Raw genomic sequence first — 18,428 nt, forward strand, 5'->3', positions numbered from 1 at the left:
AAAAATTATATATCTAGATTTATCAAAACGACCTAAAATTTGGAATGGAGGGAATATAGACTAAACACCTTGTACACGGCTACAGCAAAGAATCATTTGGCATACGCAGCCCCACAAGTCGATATCACTATACTGTAGCCCGTAAAAGGATTACATTCTGCAATTGCATCCAAAAGGTATTGCTTTAATTGTGGACTACAATGTCTGAACAGCAAGTAGCTACAGGCCAAAATTTATTTAATAGCTTTGTTTACATGAGTAAAGTTAAGCAGGGCCCGCTGGAGACCGAGTGGCTCCCTATACTATCTGATTTTCTCATTCACCACCCCCGCATGTGCAGCATGGTCTGGGAAAAATATGCAGTTGCACAGAATACTGAAACCAGCAATATCCCGTTGAACAAAAAGGAAGGAAAAACGGATGGTCAAAATCAAGAGAATGTGGTCGAAGAAGCACAAGCATGAAGAAGAGCAAGTGTCTGCTCGGCGATTGCGCGTTTCCTCGCCTGTTTAACCCACTCGGTAGCTATTTCCGCTGCTTCACTTCCATGTAACCCTCCTTCCAAGGCCTCGGCTGCTGTACTCAAGTCTCCATCTATAATCAAGCTTTCCACTCTGTTTATAAGGGACTCAATGCCATCTCCAGAATTATCCTCTTTAATCTGGAAACCAATAGAGTGATTGGAAACTCAGCTAGAAATAGGATAACATACCACCTCAGATATACTAATTAAGACTACAAGAGGCTCATTGGGGGCAGCACGGTGAAGCAACACAGTGCCTGCCCTAAAGTTAAACTGAGGTATGCTATCGATTTCAGTTGTATCAGATCACTAGACACTTCTTGACCACAAGTCAGAAATGTAATAGCAGAGAAAATATTTCACGAACATCAATGCAAAAGTCACAAGTCCCCAATTACTTAACTAGTTAGACAAAATATTGCAATAGCATTCACCTTGATGGAAGAAGCAACACGAGCAAGAGCATGTGTCAGGATTCCGCCACCTCCTGCTGGTATAAGGCTGAAATGTCTGATGGTTTCCTTCAAGGAGTTAAACTGCACATGAAAAAGTATGGTCATTTAGGCATTTAACTTGGGTGGCCAAACTGATGGTTCTCAACAAGTATTCATGACATCTTTTTGTGGTTCACAATATTTGAATTATGAGTGCAAAAACTAGTCAGGGTTCACAAAACAAGAATCCAGGCTGTTGAGTACTGTGAGGTTAGTATTCTCCATAGCCATTCAGAACAATAAGGCATGCAGCTATCTTACACAAAACATCTTGATAAACAGTAGTTTGTTACATATTCAGTAAAGGTATGGACAGATGCATTCATGAAAATACCTTTTGTTTCAACTCCATCCGTGTATCTGACCCATAATCTAAAACATCTTCTGGAAGAGATGAAAGAGCCAATTCTAACAGTGAATCTTTGTCAATGGCTTCGACAGATTTACGCAATAGTTCCACCTCTGACCTGATTGGTGATCCACTGGATAAAGCATGTTCCAAAGCAAGAGTGCCCTGCAAGATAATAACAAATTATGTCAGCATGAAATCTGAAAAAAAAGAAGATAAGATGACAATTATGCTTTCAATAGTTAGAACCTGGAGGCAAGCACATAAGGAGTTTCAAGGAAACTTACTAGAGCAAGCTTATGAACTGAATGACTCTGCCTAGCTTCTTCAGATCGTGCATAAAATGCCATACACAGCGCATCAATCTGAAACGGAAGCAAAAAACAAGGTTAGAGTAGAACCAAATACAGGCAAGCTGAAATTATGGATAACTTGTTTTTCTAGCAATTGAAGATATATACTGGCATAAAGGGCATAATAGGAATCATTTGCTGAAGAGTTGGGATGGAAATATGAAACAGTCAAAAGGAACATAGAGTAATAGGGAAGGAGCGTGGACAGAATTTGCTACATACTGAATAGTCCATAATGTTCATAATGTTCAATGTTCTAAAATAGTCCATAATGCTCTAAATCAGGCCTATTACAACCACATGTGCATGCAATAAAGCATTTAAGTTAGCCAGGACTCTGCATTTCATTCCAAGGGTGCAAAGCCAAATTTGAGAACACAATGCCCCTAAGCCAAGCAAGACTTTTAAAATGGGTGACATAATGTCCAATGGCTCTTTATAACACTGCAGACCCTAAAAACAACCAAAAAAAACACTGCAGACCCTAAAGAATATTGCATAAAGTTCTTACATTGAGGTTTGCTTCAGCAATCTGTTCAATCTGGGTTGCTTTCTCTTTTGCAACAGCTGCAGCCAGTTCAGCTTTTGCCAACTCTTGAGCCTTTTCAATTTGTTGCTTTGTTTCTGCATCCTGTTAAATCAGCAAAACTAAGGTCAATTAGTTAATGAATTAGCTAAAATAGATTTGAGAATCTATAGTAGGCAGAACAAATCTGACACACCTTCCTCTGCAGCTCATCCCGCAATTTTTGTTCAGCTTTTTCTTGAAGTTCCCTTACTGCAGCAGCATTCTTCAGTTTCTCTTTCTTCAATTCCTGAGAACAGTGAGATAATTAAAAAACATGATAAAGATAAATAATTCATCGGAAACTCAATGCAAGCAAGATCCACTGAATAGTACTATAGCACATTATTGAATAAAGTGAAGAACACCAATGCATATTGCACTGAGGGTCTTTTACAATTTTACTTTAGACTAAAGAGTGCCTTTTTCAAAGAAAACTGGAAAAACACAACTTTAAAGTATTACTCCTTCCCTATGGTGGTATCTAGAATTTGAACAAGTATCCAGACTGCTGCATGCTAACAAATTCTCTCATGATATTGTTATTTTAGTTAATTTCAGTATTTATATTATGATAGTCAAAGCCTCAGTTCAAGGCAATGAAAAGCAGTAAATACCTACACTTTGGAATCTAAGAAACCCAATATGGACCAAATCATGTCATATGGACCAAATCTGTCGCTTCATACCTTATCAAGAATTGCTGCCTCTTCTGCATACATTAGTTCCCTGGCCCTAGTGTCCTTCAGCTCCTTTTCATATTTCTCCTGAGAAGATGCAAGGAATAGAACATAGAAAATAGAACTATCAAATATGTTGTTATAGAAAATAAAGAAGTCTTTAGTCATCACCATTGTTTGCAAATTGCTTAAAATCCATGACAATTACAAAAGTAAGGAAATGGTGAAAATAATGTAAACCACAAAGATAAACTAATGTCGAACCTTGCATTTGCAGCAAGTAAAGACCATAAACAAGGAAAAACAGAAATTGTAAATTGTAAATACAGACCTTCAACTTTCTTTTCTCTTCCGAATACATGTAAGCATCTGCATCTGCCTGCTTCTTTTCAGCAGCATGAATAGCCTCTATGATATCAAGTACAACTTTACCATCTTCGGAAGTTTTTCCAGGAACAATTTCATCCCTTCTAGTTTCCTTAGCAGCCTGTTGAAAAATAAAAGAAAAAAGGATAATCAGATAAATAACAAGGAAGAGATATAATTTGTGTCATCATCAAGTTATTTCCAGCTACTTCTTTGTCCATAGAAAGTCCTTCATCGAGATTGTCACAGTCTAAAGAGATGAGAACTTTGAACTTACTGCATCTTTTGGAACATCATATTCATCTTGCAGCAAATATGTCTCAGCAAGAGATTTCTCTTCAGTCAAATCAGCTCCTGAGAGGTCCTATGAACAAGGATTGATTCAATGGTCAGAGACAACATCATAAACCATTGCAGAAACAAGACAACACGGACAAGTTTCTCAACGTTTGTACATGGAAACTACTAGAAACCCCAAGCAACGTCGTCAATCTCCAGACAGACACATTGCATCTGTATAGTTTGTAGGTCTAGCATTCGCATGGAGGCGTGCGTCTGTGTGAGATAGTGTTTGTGCGTGCTCTCAGATACTACTGCGGTACCTTAGAAGCCCAGGCTAAAAAAAGTTTATGACAATGTAAGGAAAGCTGAACTGTGGGATCTTCCCTGACAAAAAAAACTCCGGTGGTTCTCAAATTAACAGTCATACAAATCAAAACCAGCTCACTACCAAAAGTTGTTCAAGAGTGTCAGCTGTCTGACCAAATTAAATAGTTAGAAACAAATATAGATGCAAATATGCAACAACAAACCATGGGACCAGCACCTTATGAAGGGCATACCTACATATGTAAACCAAACCGCAAAAGAATTCCATTTGTAATTTTCAGAATTTCATAAGATAAACAGGACTCTTAATCATACAGCTGGGTCTAGTATCTATTCAAATGCCATTTCGGGACTATCAAATAGAAGATTCTATTCTCTATCCAGCAACATGTAAATATTATGATAAGAATTAAGAAGGCAAGCAATGAGAAAAAAGGAACATATACCTTGGTTGCATCTACATCTGTGGAGGAATCATTGTAAGGACTACCTGTTGTTGTATTTGACTGTACTGGAGGAATTGTGCTGTCTGTCTTATCAGTTTGTTGTTTATGAGGAACTTCACCTGTTTCCTTATCATCAAGTACAACTGGCTTTATCTCAACAGCCAGAGAATCTTGCGATGGCAGTTCAGTATCAGATCCATGCTCATCTGGAACTGGATGTGTCTCGTGGGCTAAGATTTCTGATTTCTTTTCTTCTGCAGGAACAAGCTGATCCCCATCAGTTGGAGTCTCTGATGCACCCACCTCTTCATTTGGAAGGTCCTTTGGAGTATGAGCCTCATTATTGCTAGCTTGAACAGTCTTGGTGTTAGGTTCTGACATGATTTGTGTCTGGTCAACCATTTGTTCAGAAGGAACCTTCAGATCTTCATAAACCTTTGCGACATCTGGATTCTTGAAGCTAAATGGCAATTTCTTGTCCATCGATGAAAGATCTATATAACCAAGTTGATGTGCACCCATAGCTGCAGCACCAACCACAAGAGTTCCAAGCACAAGCTTTGAAACATTGCTTCCTGACTGAGAAGGTTCTTCTTGAGGACCTGGGGCAGTGTTCTGTGTTGAACTCTTTTGAGATGCCTTTGTCGAGTTGCTTCTGGATCTAAGGCATGTTGGACCCTGGGACAATAAAAAGGTCATTTTTCATTTCCACTGAACATATACTATATAAAAGAGTTTATGAAAATAGCAGTAAAAAACCTACAACAGGTTATAGTCAGCATCCTACATGGAAAATCAAACAAATCACTGGACCTAACAAGCTAAGAAAAAAACACTAATAGGAATTAACCAACAAATAACATGTTCACATGTGACATTACTCTAGTCTAGGTGGGATAGTATTCCATTGCACCACATAAGCTCAAGTATCCCATTCAAAATAGCTCCATCCAGAGCTTTCTAAAACAAGAACCAACAGCATCATAACAATCAGACACACCAGAGAAGAGCTGCTATTTCTATGATAGCAAAGATAGTTTTACACTAATTAAGAAAATAAAGCATTTCAATAATTAGTTGGGACCAGGTCTTTTGAACAATCACAAGCAGCCATCCTTTATTAGACATAGAATCCACAACACCCAATACCAATATGGACTATCTAAACTAAACATAACATGTGATTGTTATCACTTTCATATCCAACTAGTAGACATTACTCCTAAAACAGGCAAACAAGGTGATTATCCTAAGAACATCCTAAGACACACGAACAAGGAGATTAGCACACACATCAGAGCATTCTGCTCCAAATAATCCCTGCATCATTATACCTAACACCCAATATGCAGCACCTAAACTAAACATAAATTGTAATTGATATTACTGTCATAAGCTGATAGTAGAAATTACTGTTAGCTTGACATTGCCCAATCATCCTAAATCCTAGAACATCCAACGACAAGTGACCAAGGATATCAACACACCATTCGCAGCTTTGTGTTCTAAATAATCCTTGCTTGGTTAATTCAATATCAAGAGGCAGAAACTCAGGTATCACCTTGGTTAATTCAATAATCCTTGCTTGCTTGGTTAATACAATTTCCAGCCTAAACAGCATTTCCAAACTAATCAAGCCAGTAGAAATCTACTTAACTAATTCACCACTTCTAAATGTCCTGATTGAGCTCCAACGAACAACCGATTTTCTAACAGAACAGACAACTCTGAGAACAAACAGCCTGACCGAGCGAAGCCCAACGGGAACAGAACCGCGTACCTCGCCGGAGATCGGTCTGGGGATCCTCGCGAGAGACCGCAGCGACCGCAGATCCCGCACGCACCTGCAACAGCGGATATAGTGGAGCATTAGGCATCGAAACCCTAATTTGGGGATGGGGTGAGCACCAGAGTCAGTGCCGGTACCGGCGCAGCATGGTGGGGGATGTCAGTGGAGACCACCGCCCCTTGTTCCTCTCGCCGCTAAGGATGAGGAGGTGGAGGGGCGTAGAGCGATGCGACCCCGATCGTTCTGCAAGGTCGCCCCGAGCCGCGGCGGCAAGGGAGAGGCAGCTGCTGGAGGGGAGGGGAGGCGGAGAGCGGCGCGTCGCCGGGCAGCTTCCGGCTTCCCGAATGAACGCTTGGAGAGGAAGTTGGGGATTGTTCAGGTTAAACAGGGGCGGCGTAAATTCGTTAATAGCTTTTTTTTAGACGGAAACACTAAATCGAAGCACTCGCCGAAAGTGAATTTGCAAGAAAAATAAACAAATGGGAGATTCGCGTTCGGATCAATTTTTTCCTTCTAGGTTATCCACTCTTTTAAAAAAATAGAAAAAGAATAAACTGCAAAATTCGAATCGATCATACTCATTCACATTTTTTTCGGGGGAAAAAACACGTCCACAACTCACAACTCCGGCCTTGTTCGACTAGGCGCACGAGAGCCGCTTGTTCTTTTCAAGGGGTATGTACAGCTTAAAGAAAATCTAAGAGAAATCGGCAGCCATATCCTCGCAAAAAAAAAGGGGAAGCCATAGCAGAGCGCCATCTTTGCAAATTGTGGAACAGAGATAAAATTGTGAAAACATGTTGTTTTGATGACTATTTCCACTGCAAATAAAAATGCACCCTCGTCCTCGTCTCCCATCTTGTGGATGCCAACACATCGAGCTTCTCTCAAATCTTGGTCTAGTGGATCCGTGTAATGGCGGCGTAAATGCCAACACCCCACACATTCAGCTTGCATCCACAGATGAAGCCTACTAATCAGAAACTCATTCAATTTACCGCAATTGGGGTCTGAAGTTTTTTTTATTTTTTTATTTTTTATTTTCATTTTTTACAAAAATATATTTTCGTTTTCGAAATTTACAAGAATATACCCGGCCGCCCAGCTGCCGGGAGGCCGGCACCTAGTCGCCCCGCTGCCGGGCGGCAGGGGCTTATCTGTAAAAATTTTCGTAAAAAATTGAGTTCCGGTCCCTGAAGGACCGGTCGCCCGGCAGCGGGGCGGCCGGTCTAGGCTAGCTGGTTCTTCAATATTTTCAGAGGACGAAAAGAGCTCGTGTTTCATCTGGCTGCTGGTCTGATCGTGACAGGCTCACTGCTCTCTCTCTCCACCGAGCAAATCAGCATCTGCTCTACTTTTTTCACGCCAAGCACAGCAGAGCAATCAATTAGCAGAAGCAGCTCTCTCTCTCTTCTCTCTCATGCATGCACACTCACGCACTGGCAAAAACACTCCTCTCTCACTCATGCAGACTCATGCATGCACACTCATGCACACTCTCTCTTCTCTCCCGTCCAGGAAGAGCTCGTGTTTCTTCTGCCTACTGGTCTGATCGTGACAGTGAGGAACAGAGGTGGCGGCGGCTTGAGAGGAGGCACATAGCGTGAGGAGCAGGAGCCCAGGCTGCTGGCGGTGGTGTGGTTGGGGAAAAAGAAATAACTGAGGGCATTAAAGAGGAGTTCTGGCTGCTGCTTGTGCTATGTGCCAGTGCGTGAGTGTGCATGCATGCATGAGAGAAAAAGAGAGAGATGCTGCTAATTGATTGCTCTGCTATGCTTGGCGTGGAAAAAGGAGAGCAGGTGCTGATTTGCTCGATAGAGAGAGAGCAGTGAGCCTGTCACAATCAGACCAGCAGACAGATGAAACACGAGCTCTTCCCATCCTCTGAAAATATTGAAGAACCAGCTAGCCTGGACCGGCCGCCCAGCTGCCGGGCGGCCTAGGGGGCCGGCCTCCCGGCTTCCAGGCGACCGGTCCTTCAGGGACCAGAACGCAATTTTTTTACGAAAATTTTTACAGATAAGTCCCTGCCGAGCGGGGCGACTAGGTGCCGGCCGCTGGACGGCCAGGGTATATTTCTGTAAATTTCGAAAATGAAAATATATTTTTATAAAAAACGAAAATGAAAAATATAAAAATAAAAAAACCGCATTGGGGTCTCCCATCCGCTATGGGCCTAGGGCTCCCCTCGTCCATGATAATGTACGGTTCAGTGCAGCTCTACGAAAGCCCAACCAAGCACACCCTATGTGAATCTTTAACCTTCCTGTCACTCTCCTCGCATCTTTACTCTCCTCGCATTACATGTACAGTACAACATGACGAAATGACCAATACAGACAGTATACTCTACAGCAGTCAGATCCCGCCTAACAGTCAGCACTAAATCGAAGGGAAAAAAAAACTGTCACAGTTCAACAGGGCTAGGCTACCAAAAATGTCACTGAGATTGGGGGTGGAAGTATTGCATTCCAGGTGGGGGCGGCTGCATCGGCCTGAAAGGCGGTACACCGGGCTGCTGAAGGGCGAACTGCATCTGCGGTGCCAGGCTCATCGGCATCTGCTGCTGAAGCATGGGCAGCGCTGGAGGCTGTGCCTGCGGCATGATAGCCATTTGCGGCTGGGGTGCTGTGGGTGAGGGCCTTCCTAGGTTCATCATCTGCGGCGGTGGTGGAGGCGGGGTTGGGGTCATGGTGCTCATGTTGTAAGGCATGCCCATCATCACACCTCCAGGTTGCTGGACAAACTGCTGGGAAGGAGCCTGGTAGATATTGTACTGGGGCTGGGGTGCAGGGCCTTGGCTCTGCATAGGTGCTTGCTGTACTAGCATTGCCTGGGGCTGCTGCTGAGCTGTTGTGGCAACCACTTGTGGCATGGGAACGAAAGCAGCAGCATTCCCAACGCTTGGTACCTGCAAGGGTTGCTCAGTCTTTTGCCTCTTATCTGAGCGTGTTTCAGATGAATTCTTCGCTTCTTCAGCAGCAAACTTGGAAAGTGCAGACTGCAGTATCTGCTGAGAGTTTGATGATGCTGCAATCTTGTCCGCGAGGATAGCAGCAGCTGTCTTCTGCTGCTCCTTTGCCTGCCCATTGGGAAGCGTCTTTCCTTGCTCTGCTGACGATGCTGCATTGGGCAGCGGAATGGTTGGCTCATTCTTGAGTCTCCGTTGCATGTTGGAGGCTTCATGTACCATTGCTTCAGCCAGCTGTCGATTGGAAAGTTAAAACTTAACAACATAAGAATGGCAACTGTTTACATCTTACAGAACATTACAAGCCTGTAATGACATTTCCATGGTTTGGGGGAACATTACCTGTAACTGAGTGCGGACTTTCTCCAATTCGGATTCCTGGTTAACATAAACAAGTAAGATTTCATAGCTCTGTACCCAAAATACAAGTAATGATGACAAGCAAATACAAATTCAAGGAAAAAAACTAAATGCATCATAATTAGTCAGGGATCGCGTTTTTCCGACCTGCTCCTGCAATGCCTCCTTCAATTCAGACACAACAGCTGCTCTATTTGCTTCAACTACTTTCAGCTTTTCAATGCATTTTTTCATGTTAGCCTCCTCATCTTTTAATTCTGCGCAAAGAACCTCACGACGAGGATCTTCAGCTGCAAACAGAGAAAATCTTAAGGACGTCTACTAAGGTAGCAAAAATGCAGGACTCGGCCCAGGCTAACAAACAACTATTACATTTGCTACATGCGCTGTCAACATCCTTCTCCAACTTTCCAACATGACGCATAGAAGTCTTGCATTTTTCCAGGTCAGCATCTTCATCTGCATGTTCGCTGTGAACAGTATGCAATGCAGACACAATTTTCTCTGCAGTTCCTCCGATACCTAGTTTCTGATCAAAGACAGTGATAAAATTGAGAGAATTTCATAGCAATGAACAATTGTTAAAACAAAGTCTAGCAGGAGTAGAAATCTTACAAGTTTTACAGAACGCGAATCTCTTTTAACAATCTTTATGGCTGAACTGTGAGAGCGCTTTTTTGTCATATCTAAAACAGGAAGAGGAGCAGCTCCAAGCATCACATCCTTTATGCCCCCAGCACGTGAACCAAAAACTCTCCGTTCTTGCCATATGTCAACCTAGGACACACATTGGTACATTACTAGTAAGTTTTGTAGCTGCACAGCAATATTAACAGGGTACACATGTATTTTCAAAATAGATATGCAACAGTAATTGGCCAGCCCATAGCATTGTGATACGATACTCACCAGCCTAGATGCCACCGTCTTACCACGATCATCACCATTCTCAGTTACATCTTTAAGCGCTCCAGGGAGTACCTTCCAAAATTCTTCTACAAACTCTGTCCCATTGCGCTTGCTGTTCTGTAAGATGTCATTAGCAAGATAAAGGAAAGGGACCTTCTGCTCCTTGCTAGAGCTGTGGAATTGCTTGTCCCAAGTCTGGACGATTTGCTCTGCATTCTTTCTATGATAAATGCACCAATGCGACAGCGCTAGTGGTCACGAAGAGCAAAAGTCAAGGCAACAATCAGATAACAAGATTACATGTTATGAGACAGAAATCAATCTATTTACACCCTAGATTGGTTAAAAGATTCAAAGTCATACTGTTCCAGTAGGCATTCTAAAAAAGAACCGAACAGAGAATCACCAACTAGTCAAGAATCTGTCTGGAAATTGTGTAGAACGGGTACAGAAGAATTTGTATATCCAGGCGCCTAAAAATTGCTATCTTGCGCACTAACTCCCTATCCGCTATTCAGAGAGAGATCCTTTTGAACGAAGCTGAGAGCAATTCGACGGGCGCAAGATTACGCAGCAGCTAAAAAGATATGTTTCCACAGTCTAATCACACAGAAAAGTGAGGCTAAGCGCAGAAATTGCAACTTTACAGTAAACTTCCCGTAAGCACCACAAAACAACCCAAAATACACAGATTTGGCCAGAGAAAAGCAGGGCAAGGATACTCTCGATGCATTGCTGAGTGTTGTTGAGCTTGGCGAGCTTGTCAGCGAGTATGTCCTCGCTGAACGCGCTGTTCATGGCCGCCCGGACAGCACGCAGAGCTCCAATCGCCGACGCGTAGCGCAAATCTTGTGGACGAGGAGGAAGCGGGATCGATGAACCCTAGAAAGAAAAGGTGCAAGGAGACCACGGCGGCGGTGGCGGAGGCATCGGCCGCCGAAATCTCGATGTGAGGATGGATCGGAGCGGCTAGGGTTTGGGGAGGTAAGAACTAAGAAGAGGAGTGTAAGCGCGATTCAGATCGGCTCAGGCGTTTTGCTCGTGTGTTTCTTTGTTTTTATTTGGATTGGATGCTTTATTTAGAAAAGGATCATCAACATCAACTTACCCTTTTATAGTCATCACATTACATAAGTTTCAAATTTAGACCAAGAATGGCATTTGGTAAAAGAAAAAAAAAGCTAAGTACATTAGCAACAAGATATTACGTGACATCCAAATGTTCAAAATTAATAATGACCTTCAGAGAACACGTATAGGATTTAGCTTAAATAAGTATAGAGACTAATTTCATCTCACAAAAAGATAAGATTATCTAGCTTCCGTATCTTAATTATATTTTTCACTTTTACTCGCTCGTCTCTCAAGACTTCATTTCACATTACATTTTCTATCATAGTCAATTATCCACACTCATCCTTGGTCAAGCTAGCCAAACTTACATTCTACGGGTTCTTCTTTTCTCATAGCTGACCCTAGTTTCTTCAGCCGTGACAGTGCATGCCAACTTTATGCTACCGTCAATCAACAATCCATTTAGCATTTTTTATAGTAAGATGTTTGTGATGATTTCATCAATCTTGATAATCTGTCAGTCTGTCAAAAATCCCCGATGAGTGTACATGAACATATACTTCTGTACTACATTAAAAACAAAAAGCTCCTAAGAATGTGGCGTAGAACTGCGACCCAGCTTAAGCACGCATGAAGCTCCACCCCTATCGGAGTCATCGGACAGTGCAACGAAGATACACAAAGTAGCGGGGAGCCAACAGCCATGAGCCAAGCCGGGACATGATGTAGAGATATTTTCAAAATAAGTGATAGTAGAAAGACATCGCTGTGAAAGGTGGAGCCGTGGAGGCTTGGGAGGCAGCGGCAACGATGGTGGTTTAGGCCTAGCAAAATTAAAAATACAATCTGTCTGGAAGAATATTTGCAGTCTATCTTTCAGTCTACTTGTAATTAGCTCTTTACTATTAATATCTGATCTACTTATTTTTCTCATAAATTTTTTTAGTTCTATGTCAAAATCGGATGTAAGATTATAGCTCGTTTCTTCTCTTCTCTACTCATCCATCCATCTTGATATTCAGCCTATTTATTATACGATGTGTTCGCTTGGCTTATCAGCCACCAGCCAGTAGTACTATTCTCTCATAACAAATCAGCACCAGCCATCAGGCACAGCCAAGCGAACACAGCGTAATCCACTAAAATACAAGCGGGCAGTGGGGCACCCAAGAGAAGTACAATACGGGCGGCTCGAGCGTTGCCTGCTCCTTGGCATTGTAAAGGAGCCCTTTCGTGCTGGACGATCTGGTCTGAATGAGAAGCTCAAGCAGTCTTGGCTTCGGGCTCTATCGTCTCTTTTCCAACAAGTCAGTATCCGGTACTCATAATCACTCCCATTAGCCATCATAACCATTCAGTTTCAGAATAGGTTTAAGCGCTACCAATGGAGCAATTAACCGGTTCCCAAAACAACGCAGTGACTTGCTTTTGTCCAGTTCACCAGTCAAATTAGCTGAGATTTTAGTGGATTATTACAAACGTAAAATACACACAAAGATGCAAAACTTCGTTATTGCAGGTGAAGTTAACAGCCATCATGGTCGATTCTGTACGAGATAAGAGATGTCATATTCAATCTCGAGGCTTTCATCACTCAGGTTGAATTATGTTAGCGAAACATCTATTCAACTCCACAGAAGCAAGCAACAATGACAAAGAGTTCTCCCTAATTGCCTCATCAAATCATAAAGCCCCTACAAGCCCACACGTGCGGTGCCGCAGAACGTGTGGAGCCTTTTCTTAACTCTAAAGGAAAGTTTAAACGCGGCGACGAGACAAAAAGCGAGCCAGGACTCAACACATGGTAACTATTGCCAGATCGAAGATCTTCACTTCTTCCTCTTCTTTGGGGGCTGGAGTGAATCTTCATCGTCATCTTCCTCCTCATCCTCATCTTGGTCATCGTCTTCACCTTCTACAGCATCGTCATCTTCACCGCCATCTTCATCATCGTCATCATCATCATTGTCATCATCATCGTCGTCATCATCATCACCTCCACCACCTCCTTCCTCCTGGTCTTCTGGTTCTTCCTCATCCTCCTCACCATTTTCCTCAGCATCACCTCTTTGTTTCCTCTTGTTCTCGTTGCCCTTTGGGTTATCATATCCCTCTCCTTCTGATATGTCATCTTCTCCTTCTGAGATGTCCTCTTCACCCTCCCCAAAGTCACCATCTTCGTCATCATCGTCACCACCGTCATCTTCATCACCAGCATCAGTGGGTTCGAGCTCGTCACTCTTCTTTCCGCTCATTTTGAAATCAGGCATACGATAGGTAGGATCCTGTACATTGATCAAGCAAATATCCATACTGTCAACATTCAGAACAAAGCTAAAACACTGAAGAAACAGAAATTTATGTAGCACAAAGGGTAAGATACTAAGGTGGATATGTTGAGAATGCTTGAACACACATATCACAAAAACATGTCAGAAGGGAAGAAATAATCAAATGGCACCATGGAAACCAAACCATATGCACAGACGCAAATAGCTAGCTAGCCAAGGGGGAAAAGCTTTTGGTATCCAAGAAACATCACCTTAAGCACAGCACAAACAGCAGACAATTAGATTTAACAAGGTAACATAGACGTCTGATCTCAAATAGCAAGAATAGTAAACCAATGTGCAATTATATGGTCCAAGAGTTCTGCTATAGCATTCATGTGGCTGTCATAGAGAAGAACAAAAAACTCATCCCGCTTCTATTGTCCAGGTGATGACCTAGATACATTTTTTTCATTCTTACTGGATGGCTTCTAACTTGTAACCAGCTAAAGGGTTTGAGCCATCAAAGATGGATTTATTGTACTTAACATTGTCCTGACTCGATGAGTGTAAAATAGGATAGTTTGCTGCAGAGCTGGCCTGGTACAGTCAACCATAACCATGTGGAGATACAGACATACAGAGTATCATCCACCAGTGGACATGGTAGATGGATCTAACGAGCAATGACTTGGATCCACTGCAACTGTTCAAGTACCAGCTCTGGAGGGTAGGCTGAAGAGTACAACTACTCGGGGCCACATGTCATCGAGGGTAGGCTAGGAACTGCTTTCAGTTCCCACCCACCCTGAGCCTGTGGCCGAGGCATCTAACTTGCTGGAAATTTACAAACGGCTTCGGCAATGATGGAGCAAAGGGACCACGTCAAAAATATCTCAGTTATGAAGGGAGCCGACTGCAAAATAACTACACTGCAAGGCTCTTGTGTCGCGGTCGCATCGTCCTATTGCAACAAAGTGTAAACGGCAAAGCACGCGGACCAGGGGGGCCAGCCATGGCGTTAAAGAAAGGCTTTCTCGTCCTAACGGAATCACTTCTTCCATCGCTAAAAAAATGCAACTCTCACTTTGACTTAAATATTAATACAAATACCATAACTAATTTATTCCATACAAATATTAATACAAATACCATAACTCTCACTTTGACTTAAATATTAATACAAATATTAATAAAAAATGCAACTCTCACTTATACAAAAACTTACTACCATTTATTCCAACAAATAAATTTAGTATGAAAATACATTACATAATTAATACAAATACTTATTTTATAGTATAAATATTAATATTATTTTATATAAATTTAATTAAATTTGAAATTGTTTGACTTCTCCGAAAGCGAGACTTGCATTCTAGCGGGGACGGAGGGAGTATAATATTATTAAGGATGGATTCGGATGTTTATTCGAATGTCAGATTTTTGGTCATTTTTCTTCGATTATGGACAAATAAGATATAGAATTTACTATGTAAATTCATAGTCTTGTATTTAACATCGATCTTGTAAAGATTCATAAAAACTAAACCTCAAATTTATCATATATATTCTCAAATAATAGATATAAAAATTCGAATACGGATCGGATACGGATTCGAATCTTTTTTCACCTTTTTAATTGTAGGGAGCAAATAATACATAAAAAAAATCTATACAAAATTTTATTCTTATGTGTAATAATATGCTTGATAATATAAAAAAAATTAGCATAAAATTTTAAGCATATCTATTTTTAAAATATTAAATTTGTTCTAAGAATTCGGATGTTTAGATCCATCCTTAAATATTATGTGCTGAAAATTAGATGCACAACAATTTGGAGGAAAAGAAGGATTTAATCGCATAACGACACTACAACAGAAACCAGATCACTTTCTAATCATCTTTCTTAGAAGGTAAGCCACTGAATGAAACTGTCCAGCAGTTTCTTGTTTTCTTGGGACAGAGAAAGAGAGGGGAAGCCTTTGAGAGTAGTTGATGAGGAGAAAAAAAAATGTTTTCTTCAAAAAGAGGAGAGAAAAAATATCTGAGGAGGAATCTATTGGTGTCATGGGAAGCGAATATTCGGGCGCGGGGTAGGCACGTAATTAGCAAGCAACAAGAGGGCGCTTTTTATATCCTGTGGTCCGGTGGGCCCACCCCCACGGAACTCAAATCCCCAGCCGGAAACCACACCCTAAACCCACCCCCACAAATCCGCATCCGAAAAGTCCGAAACAAAGAACAATATCCCACCCACTCGACGGCCCAAAGCAGCCTCGCACCAGTATGATATTTTCCTCCAAAAAACAAAGGAAAAGGGCAAGCTAATCGAGGAGAAAAAAAATTATAAATATATCACCGAATCGACCAGAACGGCAAGATGAAACAGAGGCACGCCAGTGATTCTGCTGGTTGTTTTTACCTCGGCGACGTCGGCGCCGAGCGGCTTCTCCAAGATGACGGCGTCGCCGGCGCCGGCGTGGATGGCTCCGGTGGCGGCAGCGGGCGACATGGTGTCCATCTGGACGGCTGCAGACGAGGCCACGCGGACATGCACAGGGAACAAGATCCGTCAGATGGGACAGTATACCGTTGGAGGCAAACCAGGAGAACTTAAAAACTGGCAGCGGTTTACTTTCCCAAGGCCAAGCGAAAGGCCTTCAGCCCTGAGATTTTGTGCCCCCTAATTTTAGCAAAAACCCAATCTTAGATTTGCTCGCAGAGCACAAGTACAACTGTCAGGCAAAGGAAGCTCTGGCAACTTGGGGAAAAAAATTGGATAAAACAAAGATTAACATGAGATGAACAACATGGCACTTCATATCTCAAGAAGAGAAACTCAAATGTTAGACATGTCTCTGTTCTGCAAGAGAAATATTTCACAAACATGCATATAAAAGGTACAGACTATGAAAGAGGTAAAAACTACATGGCTCCATGCATGAAACGACAAACCAGGAAGAGTTTAGGCGTTAATAGAGGCAACAGATAGGATTATCCTCACCAGCAAGAACATGAAGTAATTCAGTGTGGCCAGACAAGAGACAGGGGCAGGAAGGTTACCTTTGTGTCGAGGAACTGGAACTAGGCGGCGCAGATCTGAAGGTTTCAAGGCGGCTACTAGCACTCAACGGCAGAACTAGAGAACTCCGTGGCTGCAACGGGAGGATGGAGCAGAGGAAAGGAGGAGACTTTTTCACTCTAGAGAGGCCGGAGGGAGAGGGCAGAGGCAGAGGAGCCGGGCAGCTCGGGCAGGAGGGGCAGGGCAGGTGGTGGGCGCAGGATAGGCCGGGGCAAGCCGTGGCAATTGATGGGTGGAGGGCATATGCGTAAATAACTTGTGTTCCCCGGGGCTTGAAGAGGGATCCTGTGGACTTAAACAGTGAAGAAAAAAACTGAACGGCGAATCAGACGGCCAGCGGATTAATTAATCCGCGGTAACCTTGGACCGTCATCTCGTGGGTGGGCCGTGGGCGCAGCAGCGGCTTTTGCTTCCCACTCGAGACCTGACCACCGGACGCTTTTGAAGCCTGAACTTCTCGCTCTGAAAGACCAAACCAGGCCGGATTGAGCTGGCAACTAATAAGCCAACCATGGTAACGGAGGACAATTCCTCACCAGCCAAGCGCACGTCGCCGTTTGACACGTCCTCAACGTCTCAGACGTGACGTCATATACCAAGGTTTCTTCTCGTGAATAAGAGGAAATTCAGTGTAGAAGACATGCATTGAATAACACCGTAAGTAGGTGGGGACAACGGAGAGTCGTTGAGCCATCAGCGAGAAGCACGCGGTGCGGCAGAGTTTCTTTGATTTATACAAGGTAAAATCTGGAAAAAGATCTGTGCTACGTCAGGAACGACGCCCAGCTGTTTTCGTCAGGAAGCCCACCCGTTGAGGCAGGCAACCCCCCCCCCCCCCCCCCCCCCCCACACACCCCACCACGCCTTTTATTTTTTTTAAAAAAACTCCCAACGTCCGTGCGGCGACAAAATGTCTCAATCGTCCCTACGGGAATTTAACCGAGTAAATCGCAGAAATGGGTGGGTCAACACAGCACCATGCTGTGCCACCAATCCTGTCGGCAGTAAGCACCGTTCGTGTTGATAAAACACTTATCTGCATGAAACTAGCCATAAAGGCAAGGCAAGCGAAACCTAACAAGCGAGCAAGGGGAGGAAAAATCAAAAGTGAAGATTATCAGACAAAGCTTCAGCGAAAGCATCAGGCTACTCGCATGCAGATGCAGGATGCTTGTGTAAAGGAAAGCTGTGCAAATTAGTGGGGGCGACGGGAAGTCAGGAATGGGATTCCTTTGTTCTGACGGTCTAAACATCTTCAACAACAATTGATGAATGTTCCGAGCCCGAATCATTCGTAACAGGGGTAGTAAAACACATACCTTTCCAAATTGTGTGACGCAGCAACTGTGCTAGATGCATTATACCATAGCTCTACTCCTTGTAGAACAGGCCACACCGTGCCCATACCAATAAATAATTCATGTGACGAAAAGCATGTCCACGCAACTCAGAGTCTAAAATATAGCTGAAGATCACAATGTGACAGAGGTTACAATAATATGCTTTAGCATTCATGGTCAAGACTCAAGAGACTAGTAGCTTGCTGGCTGGATGTGGTCATCATTTCACAGAAAAAATTATC

General features: G+C 42.8%; 3 protein-coding genes across 3 annotated transcripts; all 3 read right to left on the bottom strand.

Annotated features, from left to right (window-relative positions):
- Positions 1 to 133: 133 nt before the first annotated feature.
- Positions 134 to 6,900, bottom strand: LOC120682522. The gene is made up of 12 exons (XM_039964477.1): positions 6,312 to 6,900; positions 6,166 to 6,229; positions 4,386 to 5,063; positions 3,608 to 3,694; positions 3,296 to 3,451; positions 2,974 to 3,051; positions 2,442 to 2,534; positions 2,231 to 2,350; positions 1,654 to 1,731; positions 1,352 to 1,531; positions 958 to 1,059; positions 134 to 661 (listed from the first exon to the last, which is right to left on the bottom strand). Exons 1-12 carry the CDS (start codon positions 6,320 to 6,322, stop codon positions 431 to 433), a joined length of 1,878 nt encoding a protein of 625 aa, XP_039820411.1. The 5' UTR covers positions 6,323 to 6,900; the 3' UTR covers positions 134 to 430.
- Positions 6,901 to 8,424: 1,524 nt separating this feature from the next.
- On the bottom strand, positions 8,425 to 11,487 carry LOC120682523 (regulation of nuclear pre-mRNA domain-containing protein 1A-like). Its single transcript, XM_039964478.1, has 7 exons — positions 11,137 to 11,487; positions 10,415 to 10,662; positions 10,121 to 10,282; positions 9,878 to 10,034; positions 9,653 to 9,795; positions 9,488 to 9,523; positions 8,425 to 9,379 (listed from the first exon to the last, which is right to left on the bottom strand). The coding sequence occupies exons 1-7, from the start codon at positions 11,210 to 11,212 to the stop codon at positions 8,615 to 8,617; spliced, it is 1,587 nt and encodes a 528-aa protein (XP_039820412.1). The 5' UTR covers positions 11,213 to 11,487; the 3' UTR covers positions 8,425 to 8,614.
- A 1,564-nt stretch (positions 11,488 to 13,051) lies between these two features.
- On the bottom strand, positions 13,052 to 16,890 carry LOC120682524 (prostatic spermine-binding protein-like). The gene is made up of 3 exons (XM_039964479.1): positions 16,828 to 16,890; positions 16,187 to 16,314; positions 13,052 to 13,773 (listed from the first exon to the last, which is right to left on the bottom strand). The coding sequence occupies exons 2-3, from the start codon at positions 16,283 to 16,285 to the stop codon at positions 13,318 to 13,320; spliced, it is 555 nt and encodes a 184-aa protein (XP_039820413.1). The 5' UTR covers positions 16,286 to 16,314; positions 16,828 to 16,890; the 3' UTR covers positions 13,052 to 13,317.
- Between the last annotated feature and the right edge of the window lie 1,538 nt (positions 16,891 to 18,428).

The sequence above is a fragment of the Panicum virgatum genome, chromosome 7N (assembly GCF_016808335.1).
Source record: "Panicum virgatum strain AP13 chromosome 7N, P.virgatum_v5, whole genome shotgun sequence".
Lineage (NCBI taxonomy): Eukaryota > Viridiplantae > Streptophyta > Magnoliopsida > Poales > Poaceae > Panicum > Panicum virgatum.

Coding starts and splice junctions, on each gene's coding strand:
- LOC120682522 (XM_039964477.1), bottom strand. Junction 2,351..2,441: donor GGGATGAGCTGCAGAGGAAG/GTGTGTCAGATT, acceptor CTGATTTAACAG/GATGCAGAAACAAAGCAACA. Junction 1,060..1,351: donor GGATGGAGTTGAAACAAAAG/GTATTTTCATGA, acceptor TTTCATGTGCAG/TTTAACTCCTTGAAGGAAAC.
- LOC120682523 (XM_039964478.1), bottom strand. CDS start 11,212: ATGAACAGCGCGTTCAGCGAGGACATACTCGCTGACAAGCTCGCCAAG. Junction 10,663..11,136: donor CACTCAGCAATGCATCGAGA/GTATCCTTGCCC, acceptor CGTGACCACTAG/CGCTGTCGCATTGGTGCATT. Junction 9,380..9,487: donor AAGTCCGCACTCAGTTACAG/GTAATGTTCCCC, acceptor TCCAATCGACAG/CTGGCTGAAGCAATGGTACA.
- LOC120682524 (XM_039964479.1), bottom strand. CDS start 16,285: ATGGACACCATGTCGCCCGCTGCCGCCACCGGAGCCATCCACGCCGGC. Junction 13,774..16,186: donor TCGGCGCCGACGTCGCCGAG/GTAAAAACAACC, acceptor ATCAATGTACAG/GATCCTACCTATCGTATGCC.